Raw genomic sequence first — 22925 nt, 5'->3', positions numbered from 1 at the left:
GCGGGAGGGGGGTTTTGCCAGGAAAGGGTGGGGGAAACAGCGGCGGTAATGTGTGGATTTTTGCTTTCTCGCATGCCGGCTCCTTTGGCCATTGATGATGCATAGGGAAATGTCTAGTTCTTTTTTGTCCCTATGTGTTTTGTGCCTGGGGCTCTTCAGTGTTTCCTTCCTCTTCAGAAATGTTTGAGGATTTTGAGTTTGAGGACTTTAATCCTGCGAAAAGGATTAAAAGCGAAGAACAGGTGACAGATGATCTTCAAATACGCCCTCAGGCCAGGTTTGCAGCGCAGCTTGTTGAGGTGTACTACCTGAGGAGCTCTAGATTAAAATGCGAACAGAGCCGAAAGGAAGGAAATGAGATGTACAGCCTCGATGATATGGTGCAATCTTTGGCACAACAAGTGGGAGCCACTGTGCATCATTTTCAATTGATTGACAAACGATGTGTTCCAGCTTCATTCGCACGTTCCAATGTTCCTCTTGAACCTCCTAGGCGTCCATTTTTAGCATCTGTCTTGGCAGTGTTGGTACAAGCCTTTGTGTTTGAGAGTGGTGGTGCATATATATCGTTGTCTACTTTTGATGAGTGGTTTAGCAGTGTGAGTGGTGTTGATGGAGCTCCTATCTCAAGGTGCTGGGTGGAGGCGAAGATGCATGTGGCTAAGTGTCTTGCAAGCAAAAACAAAGTTGCTGTGTTTGGACAAGAAATTATATGGCGACACTTCAGTAGGCTTCAAGGGATTCACTGCCTCCGTGATAGGGTTTTGTGGATGATTCGAGCAAGTGTCGACAACAGGATTCAACGTCTGCAGGAGGGCGGCGGTATACATTTTGCTCCATTACTTAATGAAGAGCGTCGAATGGAGTGGCGTTCGGATTTCACTTCACCCAAAGAGTGTTTTCTGTGGCCCATATGGAGTAAAGCTTTTCTTTGCTTGTGTGTGTCCAACTCCCCTTCACTTGAGGAGAAGCTGATGTTGGCAGAGAAATTGTTCATTCAGGGTGTTGAGAATTGCGTCACGCTCATTTCACAAATTACTCAAATACTCAACGGAGAGACAATCGACGAGAAATACTCATCACAGTTGCTTGATTTCAATGTTTTTTGTAGTGGAACATCTGGAGAATTTGCGGCCGTTTGTTTATTTTCGGCGTTGAAATGCTCACTCAATGCGTACTTTTCAGGTGAACCTACAACTAAATTTGGTGTTGAGCTAGCTACCAATGTCATGTCGAAGCTCTTCTGTCAGCTTATTGAGTATTATCTTTTTGCTTCACCCTCGCCTCGTCATTATCATTTTTTGGACGCATGTCAAAGTTTATGGCGAGAGTCTGGTGCCACACATCAAGCAATGGTTTTTGCTCAGCCGTTTACTCCACGACGTCAGGAAAGAACCTCCTTTGTTTTTCAAGAGAATGCCTTTAAGAGAACCAATACAGAAGTATTTTCCTCATATGAGGCAGATGTATGCTCTGTAACTCCGTTGTTTTCTGCGTGTGTTCTAAACGGTTTTCGTTCAAGGGAAAAGCTTGAAAAATTAGTGAGCTGCATTAGATTTCAACATCAAAAGTTGGGTATGCTTTGTAGTGAAGCTAGTGATGATCACCTACTGCCTCCAGCAGGTGCTATCAAGCTTTCTGATTCTTTAAAACCTGTTACAGATACGGAGTCTCTTATAGAAGGAATGATTTGTACATCTTGGTGCATACTTGAATTGCCTGCGGAATCTCCAGGTGAGAACGCCCTCATTGAAAGCTTTTTGAGAAGTGAGGCTGATTCTCTTATCAAAAAGGGAATTGATAAGGCGGCGGCGGTGTCAAACAGTGAATCTGGAAGTCAATACACTTCCTTTGCTTTTTGAGCATAAGTGTTGGATTGTCTGTTTTTTTTATGAGGTAGTGTTTTTTTTTCTTTACAGAAGGTTTATCGTGTAAAAAAAAACTTTTTATTTGTGATTCTCTAAACCTCCCTCCTTGGTGTGCGAAATGAGTGTGAAATTCTTTACTGGTCTTTCTGCGGCTAAATTCCCTCCGCCCCATTTCCCTTTCTTAATATACACCCCAAAGCAATAAAACACAAACGGATGCGGGCCTATAGACACCTCTTGTTTCAGAAAACCCACCTGAAGCGGGTAGTGAAACAAGGCTCACTTCCAACTAGCGATCCCGCGTCTGTTCAGGGGTTTTACTCTTCCCTGCAGTATGAGGGGTTTGACACGGTGGATGTTCCGGACATGGAAACAGCATTGCTCCCTTTTCAAAAAGAGGGTGTTCATTGGATGATGCTGCGTGAGCGCGACCACGTGGGGGGAATCATGGCAGATCACCTTGGAATGGGGAAGACGGTTCAGATGATTGGCTTGTGTCTTTCATCACATTACTTTAACAAAGCAATACGTAAAACACAGTTTGAGAAGATGCAATCAAAGGCTGCTGGATATCGTTTGCTTACTGTTATACGGCAGCTGCAACGCATCAGTGTCGTTGCGAATTGTTCAAGAATTAATCGACCAGCGTTGGAGCTTCGAGTTTTGATGAACAAAGTGGAAAAAGGTGTAATTGAACGTGACGGAAATATAAAAGAAGTGCGATGCGAAGTTGATAAATGGCTCAAATTCACAAGTAAATTTCATCCTATATATGAAAAACGTGCATTGGCTTTCCTGGATGATGAACAAAAGCGCTCTTTTGATCAGATTGAGTCGAAAGAGCTCCGAACTCTTGTGGTCGTCCCTGCAGCCCTTATGTTGCAGTGGAAGAATGAGATTGAATCTAAAGTAAAGTCTTCACGAGGGTTGAAGGTTTATCTATACCACGGACAAAGCAAGTTTATTAGCAGTACAGAGTTGGAGTTGTATGACTTTGTGGTCACAACATACGATACATTAACAAACTCGGCTCTTGACGCTCTGGTACCCACGTTCAACGACAATAACTTGTCCTTTAACAGAAAGGAAGCGGGACCTTTGTTTCACGTTCGCTGGAAGCGTATCATCCTGGATGAAGCACACATGATTCGTCATTCTAGGACACATAGGTGGCGGGCAGTCAAGGAGTTGCAGGGTCTTCACAGATGGGCTGTCACAGCTACACCTCTTCACAATACAATTGAGGACATTCAGAACCTTCTTCATTTTGTTGGTCTTCCACGCCTTCCTGTGCTTCCTGGATGCAATCCAGAGGAGGTCTTGAATGACCCGGTGCTCCAGCGAGGCATAGCACATTCACTTCAGCCAGCGTTTCTTCGCCGTGGTCCCATCATGATTCGGAGTGGAAAAAGAGAGGTTTTGGTGGAGCTTCCTCCTAAAAGTGAGGTTGTGGTTATGAAACGCTTCTCTCCCAAGGAGTCTAAACAATACAATAGCATACTTGCCCGCTCGAGGACGGCGCTGGCGACATCAGAACATAAGGAAGGGGCTTTTCACATTTTTGCTATGATGACTCGATTACGTCAAGCATGTTGCCATCCGTGGATCAGCGAAGGTCGAGCGCTTTCGGTGTCTGTCTGTGGAATTTGCAAGAGCGAGGCAGTTGCAGCTGTAACAACGAAGTGTGGACATCACTTTTGCCATGAATGCCTTTTACTCCGATTTCGTGAGGCTGTTGACGGTGACGATATGGCTGCGAGGCTACCATGCCCCATTTGTGGGACCACCATCAACAACAGTGCAATTTTTAAGAGTCATTCTCTGTCATCTTCAGAACGTATCGCAAAGTTCAAAGGACGTGAGTTGGAGATGAGTACAAAACTTCGGATGATATTGGACTGTATTGAGGCGATGACAGAAGAGCATCCGGGGGACAAAATGATCATCTTTTCACATTTTACTTCTTTTATGGACGTTATTTCTGTTGCATTGGACAGTTTGAACGTCACCCATCTTCGATTGGATGGTACTATGAGCTTATCTAATCGTAACATTGTGATTCGCCGTTTTCAATCGAGTGAAGAGATACGTGTTGTTCTTGCAAGCAAGACAGCAACTGGTGTTGGCTTGAATCTCACAGCTGCAAATCACGTGCTGGTGGTAGATCCATGGTGGAATCCTGCTATTGAAGAACAAGCAGTTCATCGTTGCTACCGTATAGGCCAGAAGAAACACGTATATGTCACGCGTATCATTATTGAGGATACTATTGAGCAGTATTGCTACGAGATTTGTCAGCGGAAGAAAGAGTTTGGTGACGCTATTCTTAGGGCAGCAACAAAAGGAGACTCTGGTGCCTCTGTTGCTGCGTCAAAACTTAGGGAATTGCTTTCTCGTCTGCAATACGTACCGGATAAAGAAAAAGAAAATGGAGGAGCCAATGCAAGTGCGGATGTGAGTGAAAGTCAATGCGGTTAACCAACGTCTTTTTTTGCTGTTATTTGGAGGCATCGTTTCACTTGGGCTATGAGTTTTCGTTGTTGCCTTGGCTTTAAATGATGTGGAACGATACAAAACGAAGCATCTTGGTTGTACAGCCTTGTTTCCCCTCTATTGTATATCCTTCTCTATTTTGCATTCTTTTTTTTTTGTTATTGCTGTTGCTGTTTTGGTATCAGCAAAGTTACCTCTTTCGTGGGAAGAGTGTCCGCTAACGTCTTACCCCTTGTCGTATGGCAGTGCCTGTGCCAGTGCAGCAATCGTCCTCACAGTACGTCTCGCCGACACTTGGGCCAACGAACCCATGGGCTCAGCAAACCTCTACCGGTACTTTCAGACCTCCTAACCCACCATCACCTGCAGCGCATCATGAAACAAGCTGGAACACCGTTTCCGAAGTGAAAACCGCACACTCTTCATCTCTCCAAGATCCGCCTTGTGTGATGCTTATGGATAGGTCTCCGTCATATTTGCATCCAGCACTGCAAAGCACCGGCCAGCCTATTGAAAAAATTATGAGTATGATTGTAAGCGCGGTTGGACAGGAACGAGACACATTTGCCACTCAAAAGGAAACCAATCGTGTTTTGGAGCAGGAACTGAGGCAGGTTCAGAAGCGCCGAGAAGAAGTGCAGCGTGCCCTGCGTGAGGTCCAGCTTTTTTCTAGCTCTTTAGAAGCACTTCAGAAAGAACAGTTGGAATTATTAGGAGAATTACGGTGTCAATGAATGACTAAGGTGTACCTTTTCTTTTTTTTTCAAGTGTCTTGAACGATTGCTCTATACAGAGAAGTTCAGTGCCTTAAAACCAAGTTAGCTATGTAATTTGCTGCATGACTAGTCATGAAAATGATATCTCTTTGTTGTTTTCTGTTCACTGACTGTTTTTTTGAATGAATTTTACACCTGTAATCTGAACCAGATAGAAAAGATGGAGGAGGCAACGCTTACCGCCATGGGCAGCACTGGAACACAAAGCTCGCTCGGCACGCTGAGGTCCCTCGCAGATGAGGTTGCCGTAAAGGACTACCTTGCGTCGCACGTTAACGACGGCTTTGCCAGCAGTGCTTACTGGGGAGCCACTGGCGAGGTGCCTCCTCGTGAACCAGATGACATTGCGGGAAAGAAACCGCATCGCTTTGAGATGGAAATTGAACGCAAGCTCGTTCCCTTCCCAGAGGATAAGACAAGTTTACCCCAAACACTAGATTACACGCTCATAGGGTTTCACCGTCTCAAGGGAGATGGCTCAGAGGGCCAACCCCAACTGAACGCTGCCCAGTTGCACGCCTTGGAGAGCGGTGAGGCTACTTTGGGTGTGGATGCTGCTGGAGGTAAGAAGCCACGCCTGATGGAAACCACAACGACACAGAACCGTACGATTGGAAAAGGTGTATTCGATCCTGATGTTCTCGATGCGTTGCGGAAAGGGAATGAGGATGTTGAGGCTTCCACAAGGGAGCGTGAGGGGTTAAAGGGTGCGCCTTTTGAGACTTTTGAACCGGATCCTTATCGGCCGTCGTCATGGGAGCATTGTGATATGAGTGGCATCGATCCATCCTCCTACCGCGTCACGGAGGTGGACCCGAATGATCCTGACGGCAAAAATAAGTTGGCGGTGTACAAGAGCCGGTACAACCTGGTGGAAAAGGAAGGACCAGTGCGACGCCATAAAACAACGAAGATGCTTGAACGGGAGCGAAACGTGGATGAAGGCCTTTTGAAAGAAACAGTGAAAGACATGAATACAAATGCATTACCCGAGGGATACCAAACGTGGTCTGCAAGCCAATGGATGAGCACGACTCACGATTGCCATGCCCCGTACGATATTCCGGGAGCTGCGGAAACAAATGGGCGTTACGCAACATTTCCGCTTCCCAGGACGTACCACACACTGACTCCGGCACACGAGGAAACCGTGTTGTCGCTATCACAAAAGCACATGATGCGGCATAATGGCAAATGGGCTACCGAATACTCAGATTCTTTCATGAATCGTTTTAACAAGGCCGAAATTAACAAGGACTACAGCAAGAAGAGTATTTTCGATATTCAACAAGGCACGTACACTATGCACCACTCTGCGCATCACCCACGCGACGATACAGCCACTGGAGAGACGTACACTCCTTCCCAGATTGTACCAGGGCAGTACAACACAATGACCCAGCAGCCACTCCATGCACGCAATGCACTGAACTGAGAGCATATTTGTCTCTATGCATCCCTTCTGTTGTGCTATTGATTGCTGGCTGTTTAGCTTTTGTTTCATTATCTGCTTGAAGGGAGACTAGGCCCGCATGTATTAGATTTGGCATGTATGCTACCACTTTCATAAAGGTGGCCACAACCCCCTTCCTCCCCCCCAAAAAACATGAAAAAAAAACATATTCTGAGAGGTGGAGACCGTTAACTCTTCTCTTGTACTTGATATCTTGTTTTTTTCTGTGTTCTTGTTTTTTTTCCCCCCAAAGCAATGAATCGCACATGGTGAGCAGTTTGCTGTGTTCGTGAAGATGGTGGTCCGCATTGGATATTTAAAAAATGCTATCGCAAATTTCCCCCTGCGCTGCAGTGGCGAAGCGCATGTCGTCTCCCCGCCCCCTTGTCAGGTGAGTTGAAGGGGGGGGNGGGGGGGGGGGGGTAGGGCACTGTCAGTTACGCCCGATGCAGCCGCCGCCAATGGAATATGAGAATTCCGGCATCTTCTACCTGGCCTCCAGTCGAGTTGTATGCTTCTGCCTTCTTGGTGAGTCTGTTGGAGAGGCTCTATGGTTTATTGGAGGGGCAGCAGAGCCCCATCACACAGCGTTGCGAACCCTCGTGATGCGGACTACCCCCAAAGGTGGCATCACCATCAATTTTATAAACGTATGCGAGGGTCTTTTTTTGTGTCCCTCTGACGTTCTTGCTGGTTCCCAAAAGTTTACGGTGAAACCCCGCCGTTATGCTCGGGTTCAACTTAATACAGCCATCTCTTTGTGTACTTGTGCCAAGGCAATATGATTCTTTTATTAATTGTTTCTGTTTTACTAATCATTCAATAGCTCTATAGTTAGTTCAGGCTCTGTAGTTATGCTGCGCCTTAATACATTCTTGCTGCGCAAGACAATTCAGGCCTATCCTGTTCCACCAAAGATTCGCCACTTCAACCGTCGCTGGAGTGGCTCCCGAACAAACTCATATAACCGTCAGTATTGGCGTGTAGTGATGAATGAAAACCATGCACGCCCATCTTTCTGGGTCTCTGACTTCCGTCACCGTTATCTCATGCGAACAGGAACTGACTACCAGGGGCAAGTGCCAGCCACCCCACAGCCTGGTCTTTACCAGGGTTTTAGAGATGTCCACAAGCTGCTTGCGAACCATCCAAAGCCTCAGAGGGAGTCACGTCATTTACCCGTTTTGCCAATGACCCCACGTGTCGTCTTTGAACACACCAATGAGAAAAGAATTGATACATCTAAAAAAATGCGTAGAGACAGACGGAGGGTGGAGGAGCTCAAAACAGTAGAATTTTGGGGGTGGTATATGAAGCTGCAGCGTGTTCGTGGGCGATGGTGCCGGGAACAGGGAGTCTCTAGTCGTGGTGTCTACGGTCCCGCCGTGGATGCGGCTGAGTTATGGGGCTAATTCTCACAATGCTCTCTGCGACTAGTGAATGTGAAGTAGTAGTGGTTTGTATTTACTACAAATACAGAGTACGCAGTTGCATTTGTTTCTTTTTGTTTTCCTTCTCTTCGCGTTATCTTTTCTGCTTGTCATTCTTTTTGACTGTGTTGGCTTTTGTAGTTCCACATAGAGTGAGCAAGCCCCTCCTTTCCAGATGGCGAAGAAGGGGTCGCTCAAGAAACGCTCCAAGCGGGAGGAGGAGGAGGTTGTCGAGGACCTTGATCTAGACGTGGAAGATTACGCCGTAGAGGACGAAGATGTCGTCCACAACCGCCGCAGCAAGGCACAAGGGAAGGAACGTGAAGAGCTGGCGGCTGTGCTGCCATCGGATGCCCACAAGCTGGAGGGATACGATGACGATGATGACGAACGGGGAGCCCATCTAGAAGAGGAGGCCCTCGCTTTGGAGGTAAACAAGAGCATGCGGCGGAAGGTAATCGAGTCGGACTTTGATGTTGGCGGCATCACGGCTGGCGCCAAGCGGAAGCGGAGCAGTGAGACAAGCAAGACACTCAACGTTGCACCTGTTATTGAGGCTGTGGAGCGTGACTACGCTGCCCTCTCGTCCTCGGAACGCATAGCCATCGTGCAGAAGGAGTCTCCAGAGATGATCAAGATGCTGGAGGAGATGAGGCAGTACCTTGCCGAGGTGAAGGAATTAGCCAAGCCTCTCCAGGAGTTACTCTTCCAACGTCGCTTGTCCGACGCGGACCGCAGCCTCGTCCAGTTCCTAGAAACGAAAGTGCAGTTAATGCTCAGCTACTGCATGCACGTCACATTCTACTTGCTCCTTAAGACTGAGGGCAAGAAGGTGGCGGGGCACCCAGTCATTGACAACTTGGTGGAGATACGCGTGTATCTTGAAAAGCTGTTCCCGCTGGAGGAGAAGCTGCATTACTCGCTTAATCGTCTCCTCAGTGGCAAGACCACAGCCGCGGCTCACCTTGACTCTCTGCGCCCGCTCCAGCACAACGAGCGCGGGTCACTCGCAGCGAATACAGAGGGCAAGAAGAATCGCAAGCAACTGGAGGCGATAAAGAAGGCCGATGAGATTGAGAAGGAAGAGTTGGCCACCATGAATCGCATACGGGCCAAGAAGTCAGACATCACCAACGAAGCCTCCTCTTTTGATCGCAAGACAGCAGTATCGGCGCTGGGATACCACGAGGATGAGGATCAGTACTTTGCGAAATTGACAGCCGGCGATGATGAAGAGGAGGAGCAGGGTCTATCGCTCATTGAGCGGCTGCGGAAGCGCCAGCGTGCGCTCACCGACACCACCAACATCAACAATAATGACTTTGATGAGGACGATGACACCGGCGTTGTGGACGATGATGATGATGATTTTGATGATGATGATGATGATGGCGCTGAGGACGACCTCCTCAGCGAAGGCGAGGATGAAGACGAGGGCAACTACGAGACACTGCTGGAGGAAGAGCATGAGCGTGAGCTCCAGCAGGCGGCCGATCAGTCACGGCCGAGGCCCAAGTTGGTGGAGCCAGTGGTGGAGAGGCGCAAGACGAGCAAGAAGATCGAAACGCATCGCGGTCTCACCAAGTCTCGCCCGAAGGACCGCAAGACGCCACGCACTGCGCAGCGTCGCAAGTACGAGAAGGGCATGCGTATACACAAGGCCCAGACACGCACTGTCCAGCCTGAGCCAGAGGGGGGCTTTATTGGTGTATCGTCCATCAAGTCTGGGGTTACGCAGAGTGTTCGGTTTTAGGGATGAAAACGCGCAGGCAAGGACTGCCTTTCTGTTCTGTCCTTCATGTGTTTTCCATTCGGTGAAGGGCTAACGGATGATATAAATGAGAGAAGCACGGTAAAGGGGAAAAAAATGTTTAAGAAAAAAAAAGCTGATTAAACGAACACGTTTCAACAAACATTTATTGAAAGATTGGAGTTTCTGACCATAATCTCGGCTATACATACTCTCTCTACCCTTCAACGCCAAATGTACCCGGGGTCTTCTTTTTATTTTGTTGATTCTCTGATGGTGTCTGAAAAGAGATAGGATTATCGTCGTTCTTCAGGAAGGTAGATTGGGGCGTTAATGGAAAAGGTGAAAGACCTACTGGCTCGTGAACGGGAGGAGATCAACCTTCTGCGCGAGCCGTTGCGCACTCTTCGTCTCTTCTTTCTGACGTGCGTGAAGTCCGTCGCTCGATTCGTGTCAAGACATATGCGACCAACAACACTTCTTGTTGCTGTTCCTCTCATATTCTTTACGATTGGAGTCTCACTGTTTTGGATCGATTCCCCTTCAGGTCACGCCTTCCATGCACTTGACACCGATGGTGACGGTCTCGTCTCACCAGCTGACTTTGAGACGTACTACACTCGGGTTATGCACCATAAAGCTGGCGCCGGTGAGCAGGCGTCCGCCGCCTTTCCAGAAGACACCACACGCTTGAACAAGGCGCAATTTGTGGCGTGGTGGGAAGAAGGACAGGGTGATACACTTCGACGTGATGCATATTTTAGGCAGGGGACGTGGCGAGAAGTGGAGTACCTGCTTGCGGATGCGGTGTGGTGGCTGGTGCTCGGTATTCTCTCTTCCATTGGATTGGGCACTGGAATGCACTCGGGGCTGCTATTTTTGTTTCCTCACATTTACCTGGCCTGCGCTTCCGCGGACTCCTGCGGCAACTCCAACTACTGGACATACCCAGTGAACCCCTTCTACGGCCCGCGCGATCGCACATTTCTCTGCATCACCCCTACACTGGCAATGGAGGCTCCATCCACCATTGCTCGCTTGCTAAAGGTAATTCCCGCCTGCGTTCTATGGGGGGCAGGGACCGCCATTGGGGAAATTCCGCCATATGCCTTGAGTTACGCTGCCGCACTCCAAGGTCAACGGCATGCGGAGTTGAAGGAAGACTCAAAGTACGATGTTCTGAATCGCATGAAGAACTGGACGCTAAACAAGATCCAGCTTTATGGTTTTTGGGCAATCCTTCTTCTTGCCGCATGGCCTAACATGGCCTTTGACCTTTGTGGCATGGCTTGTGGGCAGTTCCTCATGCCTTTCTGGTCCTTCTTCGGTGCCACCTTCATCGGTAAGGCACTGATAAAGGTCAACATGCAAGCAGTCTTTTTTGTGTTTCTATTCTCCGGAGATAATATTGAACGTATGATCCGCCGTACTGGTGAAACAGTGGCTAGTTTTGTGATTCTTCCCACTTGGGCGGCGCCGCAGGGGACCAAAGGACTGGTGAACAAATTTGTTAACGCCATAGTAAATGCGCGTGAGAGCATTGCTGCGAGAGCGCGGGGCGCTGTGCAAGGTGATACGGAGAATTCGGGGTCGTTTCTCATGGTGACCATGCACTGGTGCGTTGTGGCTGCGGTGGCTTGGTTCGCAAAGTCTATTGTGGAGTCGCTCGCTCAAAATGAACAAGAGGAGAACGACAGACTCACAATTGAACGTGTAGAGAAAATGATTTCGCATCGTCGCACGAAGAGTGCAGTACGGGAAGAAGAACTACGCAATCTCATTGAGCTTGCACGGGCCGGTGAAAAGGAAGCAGCTTCTCATTCGTCATTTGACTCGGCTGTCATGACACTGTTTGCCTTGGCCGCTCTCGCTGGCGTTGCGTTGGCATCCTACCCCTTATTTGCGCTCAGCCTATCAATTCTTGTGCACACGTTGCTGTGTACGCAGTGTACGAACGATTCACTAAATCGATGGACGCTGTGGGGGTTGCGCATGGCGCTTTTATCTGGAGCCCTCTACGCTCTGCACACCCAGCACACGGCGTAGAGGCGTGATTGTGTCGGTGTGTGTGTGTGTGCATTTGTGCGGAGTAGAATGCATACACGAACAAGGGAAAAAACGGAAAAAAATATTCGGGTGATAGGGCAATATACTTGTTTAATAAGAGTAGTGTATGTGCGCTTCCTTGCGAATGTATGCGTGTATGTGGCTCCTCCTCTGCGCTCTTAGAGATTTGCATCGGGAACTGTGAAGCAGCTGCTTTTATCCCTGCCTTTTTTTCATTGTTGGTAAGTTTCGAGGTGTGGTGGCTGCGATGTCTCTTTAATAGGCTTTGCTGCAGAGAGTAAAGGTGCAGCTGTCATGGTGTGTGTTTGTGTGTGTGCCTGTGTGTGTGTGTCTGTAGAGTGGGCAGAGAAAGAGATTTCCTGCTACGCTGCGCGCATCGTCACTTCTTTGGTCCTCTGTGACTCTTTTGAAGGGGACCGTTGCAAAGTGGGAAAAAAACGTGCCACGTGTGAGACACCGCTCTTGATGGATATCCAGGCACTGCTGCAGCGCGAGGCATCCACAAGGGGATTTACTTTGGGGACGCTGTGCCAGGTCAGTGCGCTGCCCTCGTCGCAAAAGGTGGCCTGCTGCGGCGGCATAGTGGAGAAGGTCGTGGTGGAGTCTGCGCAGGACTGCACTGTCTTGCTGCGGGACGCAACAGGGACGGTACACTGCGCCATCCACGGTGCGGTGTCGAGCCGTTACCCGGATGTGCTGGCGGTGGGGGCACTCGTTCTTCTCTGTGATGTCACAGTGCTGGTGACGTCTGCCTTGATGCCGCCGGTGCTTATCGTCTGCCTCGAGCACCTCGCCGCCCTCCTGTTGCCAGAGGGACCGTCCGACAACGCGAGAAGTCTCGATGTGGGCGATGCATCGTCGTCGTCGCCGCTTGCAGATGTGCTGATGCACAGTGGCGGAGGCGGCGGCCGTGTGCCGGGTGCACCCAAAGCTGTCCTTCACGGGACTGTTGACGAAGGTGCAGGCGAAGTGTGCCTTGGGGCGGCGGCTGTAGCCGAATTGTCTGCTACACCTACAGATTTAAGGAACCCCGTGGAAATTTATGACGATGAGGATTGTTTACAGTTAGCAGACGATCTGTAGCAGGATAGAGAGCGTCTTCACACGTGTACTTACACAACTGCAGGTCCGTTCAGAACCACACAGAGTTTCGGCCCAATGCGTTTTTATCAGGTCCTTACAGAGTGAAAGAAGCCGCACTTCTGCAGCTGCCACACTCCACACACCTCCTTTCCCCACACGTTTTGTAGGAAGGAAGCAAAGCCCACAGGGCAACAGTAGAAAAACCAGAAGCCACGGCGAAGGATTTTAAAGGAAACCGTTAATTTAACTCCTGCTGTGTTTTTCTGTAAAACAGATTACACGGCCATGAAGGGCGGTCCACCATTGAAAAGGTCTAAAATCAGCCGTGATAATGAAGTACCCATGAGGGTGCAGGACACAAGTGTGCAAGAAGAAGGCAGTGCATCTATGCACACATCCTCACCTCCTCTCTGCCCCAACGGTGATAGGCGCGTTTGCCTCAATGTTGGTGGGAAGTGCATCACCACATTGGCAAGTACTCTGTGCTCGGTGCCCTCCCTACTTTCTGAGTGGCTTAACAATGGTTTTGCGGGTCTGCCACGTGACCGCAGGGGTAATCCATTTATTGACCGTGATCCAGAGAACTTCAGGCTTATTGTTAATTACCTGCGCGGGTATGAGTTGCCGCTTGACACCGAGAAGATTGTCTTTTTGGCAGAGGACGCTGAGTACTACCGCATCGAGGCGCTACGTGCTCTTATTGACCCACCAGCAGAGTGGCACTTCGAGAGTGGCCCAGGAGTGTCGCCAGACAAAACACACTTCAGCACTGACAGCATCCTCGGCACATGCGGCAATGACCCTCTGCCGTCCAACGGGAAATCTGTCCTTACGCTGCACATAGACAAGTGTGAGTTGGTGACAGTGGGCCTGATCGATGCGGAATATGTGTGTGAAAACAAAGAGCTACAGTACCAGCGGAGTTCCATCGCCTACCGTAACACTGGGGAGCTGGTGTGCTCCTTTAATGATGAGCGGACATACACCATGGGGGTTGGCTTTAAGAGCCAAGACCTCGTCATGGTGCAGGTAGTGCTCACGCCGAACGCAGCAGCAAAGATTGATTTCTATTGTGGCTCTGTAAAGACACACGAGACGGAGTGGCCTGCACCAACGCCGCCGCTGCGCTTTGCAGTGAGTCTGCGTGGGACTTCAGCTGTCACAATTGAGAAGGACTCTACCACTGATGTCCGTGGTAGAGAGGGGGTTTCTCTTGGGGCGCCTCTACAAGTGTAGTGTGTTAACAATGGGTGTGCTGGGCGGTGTATCCAGTCGTAGTGCGCTCAAGTTTTTTTTGTTGTGGTTGCTGTTCTTGTTGTTGCTGCCGCTATAGTCACCCGTGTACCTGGCTCTGCTCGGGGTGATTCGTGGCAGGTGGTGACTCTTCAGATGTGTCGCGCAGAACAGAGATGCGTCGACTGTGGCAGCCGCATTGCGATTTGGAACGGAAACAGAAGAAAAAAAAAATGCAACAAAAAAGTTAAACCGAATTAGTGGCAAGTATGAGCTCTGCACAATTTCTTCTCCATCTAATGTTATCTGTGTCGTATGCATTCCTCCCCTTTCCTTTTCTGCTTTGGTTTTCCTCTGCCCCTCTCTCCTCACTGTCATCTGCTGGTGTTGATGCTGTTACGCTGTGTTTTTCGCAGTTCACATCACATTTCAGTAGCAAGGAGAGTCAGCTGAGGTGCTGCCGCCGCTAGCAAAGAAGCAAGAGAGAGAGAGAGAGAGAGAGAGAGAGAGAGAGAGAGAAGCCGGCTGCACACGTGCCGAGGGTTAGGGAGCGAGACACAAAAGCGCACATACATACATCCCGCTCCTCTACCAAAGGAAGAGCTGTTGGTGGCTTCACACGGGTAAGCTCCATCAAGCCGAGAGAAGCCAACAGGAAGGGAGTAGGGACGAAAGAGAGACATATACAGAGAGGAAGGTAGAGTGGGAGTGCGGGGGAATCTCGATAACACACACGCACACATCCACCGGGGGAGGGGGAAAAGGAGAACAAAATAAGAAATAAAAACACAGAAAGGTAAGCGAAACAAAAAAAAAAAAATAAGCCAGAGGAAGAGATACAACAAGTTATCACAAAGACAAAAACTCTTCGGCTTTTGTCATGTCTCTAGACGTGGATGCTATCATTGATAAACTGCTTGAGGTCCGCGTGTCCAAGCCGGGCAAACAAGTCAACCTAGCGGAGAATGATGTGAAGAATCTCGCAATGCGGAGTCGCGAAATTCTCCTCGCGCAGCCGGCTCTCCTCGAGCTGGAGGCCCCCATTAAGATATGCGGTGATATTCACGGGCAGTACTACGACCTCATCCGCCTCTTCGACAATGGCGGGTTTCCACCTTCCGCGAACTACCTGTTCCTCGGCGACTATGTAGACCGCGGCAAACAAGGGCTGGAGACCATTTGTCTCGTCCTCGCCTTCAAGGTAAAGTTTCCGGAGAACTTCTTCGTGCTGCGTGGCAACCACGAGTGCGCGAGCATTAACCGCATCTATGGATTCTTCGACGAGTGCAAGCGGCGCTACAACATCCGCCTCTGGAAGGTCTTCACGGACACGTTTAACTGTCTACCCGTCGCATGCATCATCGACGACAAGATTTTCTGCTGCCACGGTGGCCTCTCCCCCGAGCTGCAGACGATGGAGCAGATCAAGAAGATCGCACGACCGTGCGACGTCGCCGACACTGGCCTCATCTGTGACCTGCTGTGGTCGGATCCTGAAGAAGGTCTCTCCGGTTGGGGCGAGAACGACCGCGGCGTCTCTTTCACATTCGGTCAAGATATCGTAGAGAAGTTCCTACGGAGGCACGAGTTCGATCTCATCGTCCGGGCGCATCAAGTAGTGGAGGACGGCTATCAGTTCTTCGCGAAGCGGCAGCTTATTACAATCTTCTCGGCTCCAAACTACTGTAATGAGTTTGACAACAGCGGTGCAGTGATGTCGGTGGACGCGGACCTTCTCTGCTCCTTCCAGATCCTCAAGCCAGCGGTGAAAAAACCGAAGTTCTACCAATAGAGTGGCTGATGAAGGAAGGAAGAATAGCGCGACAGGAGGGGGGATATATATATATATATATATGTGTGTGTGTGTGTGTGGGAGATGGAGAGAGGAGGAAAGGGAGGCGTGGAAGGGGAGAAAGAGTGAGAAAGGCAGGAGTAATGGAGACAGAAACATAAGGGGGCGGGGAGGAAATGACTGATGCGAGGACAGAAGAGTGGCCCTTCCTGTATGTGAATGTGCTGGTGTGAGAGATTGACCAGGACGCCACGTCAGGGAGAAAGAGCGAGCAGTGGGAGGAGTATGCAGCAGAGAGGAAGACAGATAAATAGACTGCAGTAACTGAAGGGGCAACGCATGTGCAACAGGACGGACGCGCGCCAGCACGACGCTGCAGGTCCCGTCACGTCTGGTTGTTTCCCATGTCAGGCACGCGCTTCCCCCCCCCCCCCCCCGCAGTGCGCCCCCCCCCCCCNGTGCTGCCCACCCGCCACCACCGTGTAACGTGTGTCTGCAAGGGGCGTCAGCACGACAAGTCCTCCCTGGTGGACATTTTTCTCTTTTTTCCCCCTTTTCATTCCCTCTGCTGTTGTGTGTTTTTTTCTTTCCCATTTTTCTTTTGCCGTCATTGCGTACTTGCAAGCTGTATCCGCGTCTCAAGCCAACCTTTGTGTTGGATACCACCCGCTCACGCCTCTCGTCGCTACGCTGCTGCGTGCCGGTGGCCGCGCAGGGAAGTTAGGAGGGATGGCGTCAATAGCACGAACACCCTGAGATACTGAGCGATTGTGACTGAAAGTGAGTGAGTGAGTGGGGGAGGGAGGGAAGAAGGTGTGAAAGGATGAAATGTGTGTGTGTGTGTGGACTCGATGAAGACTCATTCATTTCAAAAGAACCGAAGGTGTTGCAGCAAGGAGGCTGAGAGAGCAAAGAATAGAAAAGAATGGGGCCTGTTCATTTCGTGCCAGAACTAACTTTTTGTTGTACGCACGCTTCATGCATACACAGGAAAATAAAAAGAAGGAATGCTTTCATCCTCAAGTGTGCAAACGAATGATAGTGGAGGCAGACAATGAGGAATGAATGTGAAGGAAAGATGCGTTTTGTGCACTGTTGCCATGTATCATTCTCTCCTGGGCGTGGGGAGGCATCTTGTCTTTCTATGTGGAGCTTCACCGGTCGTGAAGGATTCTGGGAGAGTGCGAGACGAAAAGAGGGGGGGGGGAACACCAACATAAATCCAGAGACGGGGCGAAAAACGGGGAAGAACAGATGCGCTCTTGTTCAGCACTCAGAGGGAAAATAATGAAAACAACAACAACAACGGCAAAGGGAATCGTCAACAACAGCAGAGGTATGTTTGTTTTCTCTTTTGAAGGAGAAAGGCAGTGATACCCACCAGGTAAGAGTTTTCGTTCATTTTGTTGCCTCCACTTGTGCTTGCTTGTGTTTCTTTCCTGGCCCGCTGGGCGTCTACTTCTGCCCGCGGGTTATCTTCTGCCATGTCTCTCCGCCCGTGCTTCACTGGCTCATAAACAAAACAAAACGAAAAAAAACTGTTGCCACGGGGAACCCCAGCTTTACAACAATTCATGTTTCTGTTCTTCTGATTGATGCGCGTACCTGCTTGAACTGAATAGTAACAAGGCAATTTACGAGCACTGTGCTGTGTGTTGGAGCCCCCCCCCCNCCCCCCCCTTTATATCCTTCTGATTCGCCTTCTCTCCATCTATCTACCTCTCTATTTCCCCTTCATGTTGGCGGGCTATGCGCTGCCGCCGCTGCAGTCGTACCATTTTTCCTCATGCTTTTCTGTCGCATGCGTCTCCGCTTCCACTGCTCTTTAATTTTGTAATGAACAACAATAACAACACCAAGGGTGACGACGTCGGTGGTCGTATCGATGATGGAGAACGAGGACTGCGAGTATCGCGAGGCGACGAACCTCACAGAAGCATTTTTGGACTGTGCCCGCTACAACGACCACGGGGACGCAAGGGCGCTGCTCGTGTACCTCACCGAGACTCCGTCCCTCATCGAGGCGAAAGACGAGCAGGGGCGTACGGCGGTACACGTAGCGGCGGCGAATGGCCACATCAGCGTGTTGGAGATGCTTATGGAGTTCGGCCCGACGCCGGACGTGCCGAACCACGAGGGTAACACTGCCCTCCACTTTGCTGCTCTCAACAACCAGCTGGAGGCTGCGCGGCTGCTGCTGGCGAGAGGGTGGCACACAACGGAGAGAAATGCGTTTGATAAAACCCCTATTCAACTAATTTACGGCAAAAACTTTGAAGCCATGGAGACACTGCTCCTGGAACATGACGAAGAGGTCGACAGATGTGTGCGGAGCACTGTTGGCGTTTCTGAGGATGAACAAAACACGACCGCAGCTCTGGAAGAAGCAGGAACGATAGAGGGAGGAGGAGGAGAGAGAGAAGGCACAACACCAGGGAGTGGCATACCCCACATTAGCAGCAGTGCCCAGCAGCCATTTAGTGAAAAGCAGCCTTCATGTGGAGAAGCTGCGTCAGCCCCTGGGCCGTCTAATTCACCACCACAATACGAGGATCCGACGAAGTTGTTGGGTTCCGCTGATGTGGACGGTGTCGAGTAACACGCTTTGCTCAAAAAGCGAAAGAAAATAACAATCACATCGCTTTGTGTGAGGGTGGCTCTCCACCGATGAGCATGTATGCTTCTCTATCGTTATGCATGTACGTGAACGTATGAGGATCAGTAGTAAAGGGCCTCCTTTTTCTTCTTGTTTTCTATTGATTGATTCTCTTTAGTTGCCAGAAATGACAGCGGACTTTTTTGAGAGTGTTTTCTCGTTTTCAGAGTTGCCGTACCCGCAGACGCAGGCGCGCCTCTTGGAACTGGCACACTTTGAGAGCGGCTTGAGGGGCCGTGAGCGATGCTGGTTGGCGGTTCCTGGCGTCCCCGTCAAAGAGTTAGACGCAGGATGGTTCTATACACCTTCTGTGAATGAGTTGCGACAAGAACTGTCACTAGTTCTGCAGGAGCTGGAGGAACGATGTCCTGAGTGCCTCCCTCAATTGCGATCACGTTTTTCTCGTTACATGCCTCTTTCATTGCAGCATGTGGTAGGTGACAGCGTGTCCCTGCACCAGCAGTACCCCGATGCGGTCTTTCAGGCAGCGAGTCAGTTTAATCTGCTTGAGTTTCCCTCACCACACTTCGTGCCAGAAATGGGCGTGGCACACTGTGTGCATGACAAAACGCAGGGGCCCGCCTGCGCGGTGTCGTGTGCTGTGGGGCTGGCCTATCGTTGCTACCTGATGGGCTCACGATTTGTTTGCGGAAACAGTACGGGGAACGAGAGTGGAGAAGATAGTCGTGGGCAAACAAAGGAGAGACAGGCAAATATGATGCGGGATGTAACGCGGTGCATTACAAATGGGGAGCCGTATGGCCTTCCTTCCGTCGCAGCCGACACGTATTACACCATCCGCAACGGGTACTTCTCGTCTACAGACAAGCAGATGACGGCGCTCATGCAGCGCATTGATGCGTTAGCGAAGCAGCGTGGCATGTCCACCAGTGATTTCATGAATGAGCTGAGTGGCTTAGTGCGCATAGGTGTTGTTGAGGATACGATGGTGACCCTGCCTCTCCATACACCTGGTGCTTGTGCTGGTGCTGGTGCCCCGTTGCACACCGTCACACAGACGTACAACAGTGCTCTGAGTCTATCGCCGAATCAGTCCGAGGTGTCATGGGCCGCTTTCGCCACTATGGTACTGGCAGGCTCCTACGAAGCCACATTGCTCTCTGGTGCGCTCCACGTACTGCGGTCTGTAGAGCGGCACAAAAGCATGTCGGCAATGTTGTCCGACATTCCCCCCATCTTCTTGACTAAAGTGGGTGGTGGGGTTTTTCATAATCATTCGTCGTGGATTCGCCGCGCGATTGATGTATCGTTGCAATCACTGGAACAGTATCAAGTGCCACTGAACCTGAAACTTGTCCACTTCAGGGGAATTGAAGAGGCCTATGTTTAACTGTTCAGAGCTGTTTGATTTGGGTTGTGTTTGACTGCGCTATGCATGAGGCGTGCCCCTCCCCTTTCTTGAGAGTGTTCTCTGAGGTGCTTCCACCTCTTCCTTTTCTTGCCCTGCCATCAAGCACTGATGCCATGGAGCCGAGACGCTGGCGGCCGAAGTTCTACAATCCTTTTACGGAGCGGCGGAAGCTGACGAGCTATTCGCCCGTCTATCGCGGATTTTTCCGTGTTATGCCCCTCCACCGATGGAGTCTAGACGACATTCAGGCGGTTCTTGGCTACGCTGCAGTCAAACCCTCCCTTTTTGGCTTTCCAGACCAGCCAACTTGCATTGTAAACACGGCGCATTTTCTTCCCTCCCACCGCAGCCGATCACGTGGGATCTGGGTCTTTGGGGTGGAGAGAGGATGTAAAAGCATCATTGTGCCTGCATCATGCAACACTGAACCGTTTGATGCACTGGACGCAAAGCTGATGGAGCCCCTATTCCGATGGAATCCCGGTGTTGAGTACATCTACCTTTCTCAGTTCTGCCAGCCGATGGCGTCGCACCTGGTTCCGTATCTACAACGCTGCACCCAACTGCGTATACTCACGTTGGAAGGCTGGAACGATGCGGCGGCGATTCACCGGGTGGTTATAGCATGCAAACACGTGAATGTTGTGGACGCCTTCTCTTTGGATGACCCACCACGGGAATGGAAGAATGAATTGGCTGTGCAGGCACTTAACACGTTGATTGAGATGCACCCTAAACTCATCTGTGTAAAGGCGACGCGACTCTACCTTGCGGATTGGTACGAAGCAACTCAGTATTCGCGTTGCAAGCACAACATTGCGCTTGTACCCTTCTCGTGTGACTTTGTGCTGCTGCACTACGGCTTGTTTTTGCTGCTTCTGTGTGTTCCAGCTTACTTTGCCTTCAGAGGTGTGTGGTGGCTATTACAGGACACCTGCAGCCAAGCGTATCTGTCCTTTTGGTCTGTCATTGCTACTGTTGTTGTTTTTGTCGCAGCCATTGCGCTAGATATGTCGGGATGGCGTTCACGCGGCCGGGGTTGGGTACACATGCAGAAGTATTTTATTTTAGCGAAGCGACGGTGGGATATCATGATGGGGTCGCACCACAAGTCCCTCGTCATGCTTTGACTCCCCTTAAGGGGGAACGGAGTGGGAGAGAGACGGCGCAAAGACAAAAGAAAAAAAAACGGACAGAGAGTGTCATCTTATTGGACATTTTGCTTGTATTTGGGGATATATAATAGAAGCGAAAGAAATGAATCTGCACTCAATTGTTCCTCTGTCTTGTTTTTTTTTTGTTCTTGTTGTTTGCTTTGCGTGTGTATGATATCACATCCCTGTCGCTGTTGCGCGCGTGTGTGCAGAGATGGGTGACGCAGCAATGGCAGTCAAAGGATCGATAGAATCCGAGGTGTTGCTCGACACCGGACACACGGGCCCCGTCACGGACGCCGCAGTGGACGCGGCTGGCAAGCGCGTGGCGGCGTGTGGCGAGGATGGCACCATTCGCATCTTCGCTCTGGACAGAGAGCGGACCAGCAGGTGGAGTCTGCTGGTCGTGCTGGAGGGCCACACGGGGCCCGTTGTGAGTGTGTCGTGGGCGCCGCCTCCGCTCTACTTCTCGGCACTCCTCTCATGTGGCGAGGACTGCCAGGTGGTTCTGTGGAGCGACCTTGGCCCAGCTGAGGGGTGGGCGAAGGTGTACGCCACAACACTCGCGTCGGCGCCGTGGTGTGCCGCGTGGGCGCCAGCGGAGTACGGTAAAATATTCGCCGTCGGCTGCGCGAGCGGGGCCGTCATGGTATTTGCCGGGCGCGATCAGCAGTGGAGCCACACAGAGCTCTCTGCGCACCCGAGCGCCTGCTGCTCGCTGTCGTGGGCGCCGTCCTTGCCCCCGGGCACACTGCTTACAGTGCCGTTGGAAAGCGAGCTGCGCGGAGGCTCGTCGTCGCCGCCTCCGCCAGGCGGCATGCCGCTAGCTCCGCCACGTATCGTCACCTGCGGGGGCGAACGGTGCGTGAAAGTGTGGACGCTCTGCGGTGAGGAATGGAAGCCGCAGGAACTGCCTGTTGACGTGGATGCGTCGTGGCGTGTAGTGGCGTGGTCTCCCAGCATGGGGGTGCCGTTTACATACATCGCGGCCGGCTCCGACGAGGGTTTTGTGGTGGTGTGGTCTCAGGACGGGCCGGCGCGGGGCGAGTGGAACCGTATGGTGCTGCCGCAGCAGGAGTTTGGCGTGACGAAGCTCTCCTGGTCACTCGTAGGAACGTTTTTACTGGTGTCGTGCGCGAATGGGACGGCCAACATGTGGCAGGAGTCAGCATCTTCGCGAGGGTGGGAGCGCGCCTGTGTGGTGGCTCCCCCCATGGGCTAAGTACATTTAGTTTGTAGTGAACGATCACACAACGGTCAGCTTCTGCGCATGATGTGCGTCTGTTATTATTGTTGTTGTTGTTGTGGCTGGCTCTGTTTGTGGCCGTACGAATTATCCCTGGCTGTTCTTGATGTTCTCATTGCACTGGCTACCCGAAGGGAAAAGCAAACAGGAAGACGACAAAGGCAAAAAAAAAGGTAGGTCTCACTCGGTTCTTTTTCTGTGATAAAATATATTCCCTTTTTTTTGCTAGTGTTATTGTTGTTCTTCGTCTTCTTCTCTTGCCGCCATTTGACGGAGTGCGTGCTCGTCTTTGCGTGAGTGAGTGTGTGTGTGTGTATCATTAGTGGACTGTAGAGGATGGGCGTCATCATCGGCACGGTGCTGTTCGCCGCCGCCGGTGGCCTTGGGGCGTTGAGTGCTCCACTGTGGGCGAAGAGCCAAGTGGATCTTGTCCGCATTCTCTGCTTCACTGCCGCCTTCTGCTGCTGGCTGTCGTGGGTGCTCATCTACATGGCGCAGCTTAACCCGTTGATCGTGCCGACACGCAACATCAAGAAAGAGTGAGGGCGGCCT

At 50.8% G+C, this 22925-nt stretch overlaps 16 protein-coding genes across 16 annotated transcripts; all 16 read left to right on the top strand.

Moving 5' to 3' along the window:
- Positions 1–179: 179 nt before the first annotated feature.
- DQ04_02191150 (hypothetical protein) lies at positions 180–1862 on the top strand (the record flags this gene model as incomplete). Its single annotated transcript, XM_009311626.1, has 1 exon — positions 180–1862. One exon carries the CDS (start codon positions 180–182, stop codon positions 1860–1862), a length of 1683 nt encoding a protein of 560 aa, XP_009309901.1.
- A 222-nt stretch (positions 1863–2084) lies between these two features.
- Positions 2085–4346, top strand: DQ04_02191140 (putative DNA repair protein; the record flags this gene model as incomplete). Its single annotated transcript, XM_009311625.1, has 1 exon — positions 2085–4346. One exon carries the CDS (start codon positions 2085–2087, stop codon positions 4344–4346), a length of 2262 nt encoding a protein of 753 aa, XP_009309900.1.
- Positions 4347–4600: 254 nt separating this feature from the next.
- Positions 4601–5095, top strand: DQ04_02191130 (hypothetical protein; the record flags this gene model as incomplete). The annotated part of the gene is made up of 1 exon (XM_009311624.1): positions 4601–5095. One exon carries the CDS (start codon positions 4601–4603, stop codon positions 5093–5095), a length of 495 nt encoding a protein of 164 aa, XP_009309899.1.
- A 202-nt stretch (positions 5096–5297) lies between these two features.
- Positions 5298–6572, top strand: DQ04_02191120 (hypothetical protein; the record flags this gene model as incomplete). Its single annotated transcript, XM_009311623.1, has 1 exon — positions 5298–6572. One exon carries the CDS (start codon positions 5298–5300, stop codon positions 6570–6572), a length of 1275 nt encoding a protein of 424 aa, XP_009309898.1.
- A 464-nt stretch (positions 6573–7036) lies between these two features.
- On the top strand, positions 7037–7375 carry DQ04_02191110 (hypothetical protein; the record flags this gene model as incomplete). The annotated part of the gene is made up of 1 exon (XM_009311622.1): positions 7037–7375. The coding sequence occupies one exon, from the start codon at positions 7037–7039 to the stop codon at positions 7373–7375; it is 339 nt and encodes a 112-aa protein (XP_009309897.1).
- Positions 7376–7444: 69 nt separating this feature from the next.
- DQ04_02191100 (hypothetical protein) lies at positions 7445–8002 on the top strand (the record flags this gene model as incomplete). The annotated part of the gene is made up of 1 exon (XM_009311621.1): positions 7445–8002. One exon carries the CDS (start codon positions 7445–7447, stop codon positions 8000–8002), a length of 558 nt encoding a protein of 185 aa, XP_009309896.1.
- Positions 8003–8195: 193 nt separating this feature from the next.
- DQ04_02191090 (U3 small nucleolar RNA-associated protein 3) lies at positions 8196–9773 on the top strand (the record flags this gene model as incomplete). The annotated part of the gene is made up of 1 exon (XM_009311620.1): positions 8196–9773. One exon carries the CDS (start codon positions 8196–8198, stop codon positions 9771–9773), a length of 1578 nt encoding a protein of 525 aa, XP_009309895.1.
- A 330-nt stretch (positions 9774–10103) lies between these two features.
- Positions 10104–11816, top strand: DQ04_02191080 (hypothetical protein; the record flags this gene model as incomplete). The annotated part of the gene is made up of 1 exon (XM_009311619.1): positions 10104–11816. One exon carries the CDS (start codon positions 10104–10106, stop codon positions 11814–11816), a length of 1713 nt encoding a protein of 570 aa, XP_009309894.1.
- A 486-nt stretch (positions 11817–12302) lies between these two features.
- On the top strand, positions 12303–12920 carry DQ04_02191070 (hypothetical protein; the record flags this gene model as incomplete). Its single annotated transcript, XM_009311618.1, has 1 exon — positions 12303–12920. One exon carries the CDS (start codon positions 12303–12305, stop codon positions 12918–12920), a length of 618 nt encoding a protein of 205 aa, XP_009309893.1.
- Positions 12921–13205: 285 nt separating this feature from the next.
- DQ04_02191060 (hypothetical protein) lies at positions 13206–14156 on the top strand (the record flags this gene model as incomplete). Its single annotated transcript, XM_009311617.1, has 1 exon — positions 13206–14156. One exon carries the CDS (start codon positions 13206–13208, stop codon positions 14154–14156), a length of 951 nt encoding a protein of 316 aa, XP_009309892.1.
- An 877-nt stretch (positions 14157–15033) lies between these two features.
- DQ04_02191050 (serine/threonine protein phosphatase catalytic subunit) lies at positions 15034–15945 on the top strand (the record flags this gene model as incomplete). Its single annotated transcript, XM_009311616.1, has 1 exon — positions 15034–15945. One exon carries the CDS (start codon positions 15034–15036, stop codon positions 15943–15945), a length of 912 nt encoding a protein of 303 aa, XP_009309891.1.
- A 1885-nt stretch (positions 15946–17830) lies between these two features.
- DQ04_02191040 (e3 ubiquitin-protein ligase MIB2) lies at positions 17831–18544 on the top strand (the record flags this gene model as incomplete). Its single annotated transcript, XM_009311615.1, has 1 exon — positions 17831–18544. One exon carries the CDS (start codon positions 17831–17833, stop codon positions 18542–18544), a length of 714 nt encoding a protein of 237 aa, XP_009309890.1.
- Positions 18545–18728: 184 nt separating this feature from the next.
- On the top strand, positions 18729–19952 carry DQ04_02191030 (hypothetical protein; the record flags this gene model as incomplete). The annotated part of the gene is made up of 1 exon (XM_009311614.1): positions 18729–19952. One exon carries the CDS (start codon positions 18729–18731, stop codon positions 19950–19952), a length of 1224 nt encoding a protein of 407 aa, XP_009309889.1.
- Positions 19953–19993: 41 nt separating this feature from the next.
- DQ04_02191020 (hypothetical protein) lies at positions 19994–21103 on the top strand (the record flags this gene model as incomplete). The annotated part of the gene is made up of 1 exon (XM_009311613.1): positions 19994–21103. The coding sequence occupies one exon, from the start codon at positions 19994–19996 to the stop codon at positions 21101–21103; it is 1110 nt and encodes a 369-aa protein (XP_009309888.1).
- Positions 21104–21341: 238 nt separating this feature from the next.
- DQ04_02191010 (putative protein transport protein Sec13) lies at positions 21342–22349 on the top strand (the record flags this gene model as incomplete). Its single annotated transcript, XM_009311612.1, has 1 exon — positions 21342–22349. The coding sequence occupies one exon, from the start codon at positions 21342–21344 to the stop codon at positions 22347–22349; it is 1008 nt and encodes a 335-aa protein (XP_009309887.1).
- A 360-nt stretch (positions 22350–22709) lies between these two features.
- Positions 22710–22916, top strand: DQ04_02191000 (V-type H+-transporting ATPase subunit H; the record flags this gene model as incomplete). Its single annotated transcript, XM_009311611.1, has 1 exon — positions 22710–22916. The coding sequence occupies one exon, from the start codon at positions 22710–22712 to the stop codon at positions 22914–22916; it is 207 nt and encodes a 68-aa protein (XP_009309886.1).
- Between the last annotated feature and the right edge of the window lie 9 nt (positions 22917–22925).

Source organism: Trypanosoma grayi, assembly GCF_000691245.1.
Source record: "Trypanosoma grayi strain ANR4 Tgr_219_V1, whole genome shotgun sequence".
Taxonomy (NCBI): Eukaryota; Euglenozoa; class Kinetoplastea; order Trypanosomatida; family Trypanosomatidae; genus Trypanosoma; species Trypanosoma grayi.
Note: the sequence above shows the minus strand (reverse complement) of the source record. Positions and strands in the feature narration are given on the sequence as shown.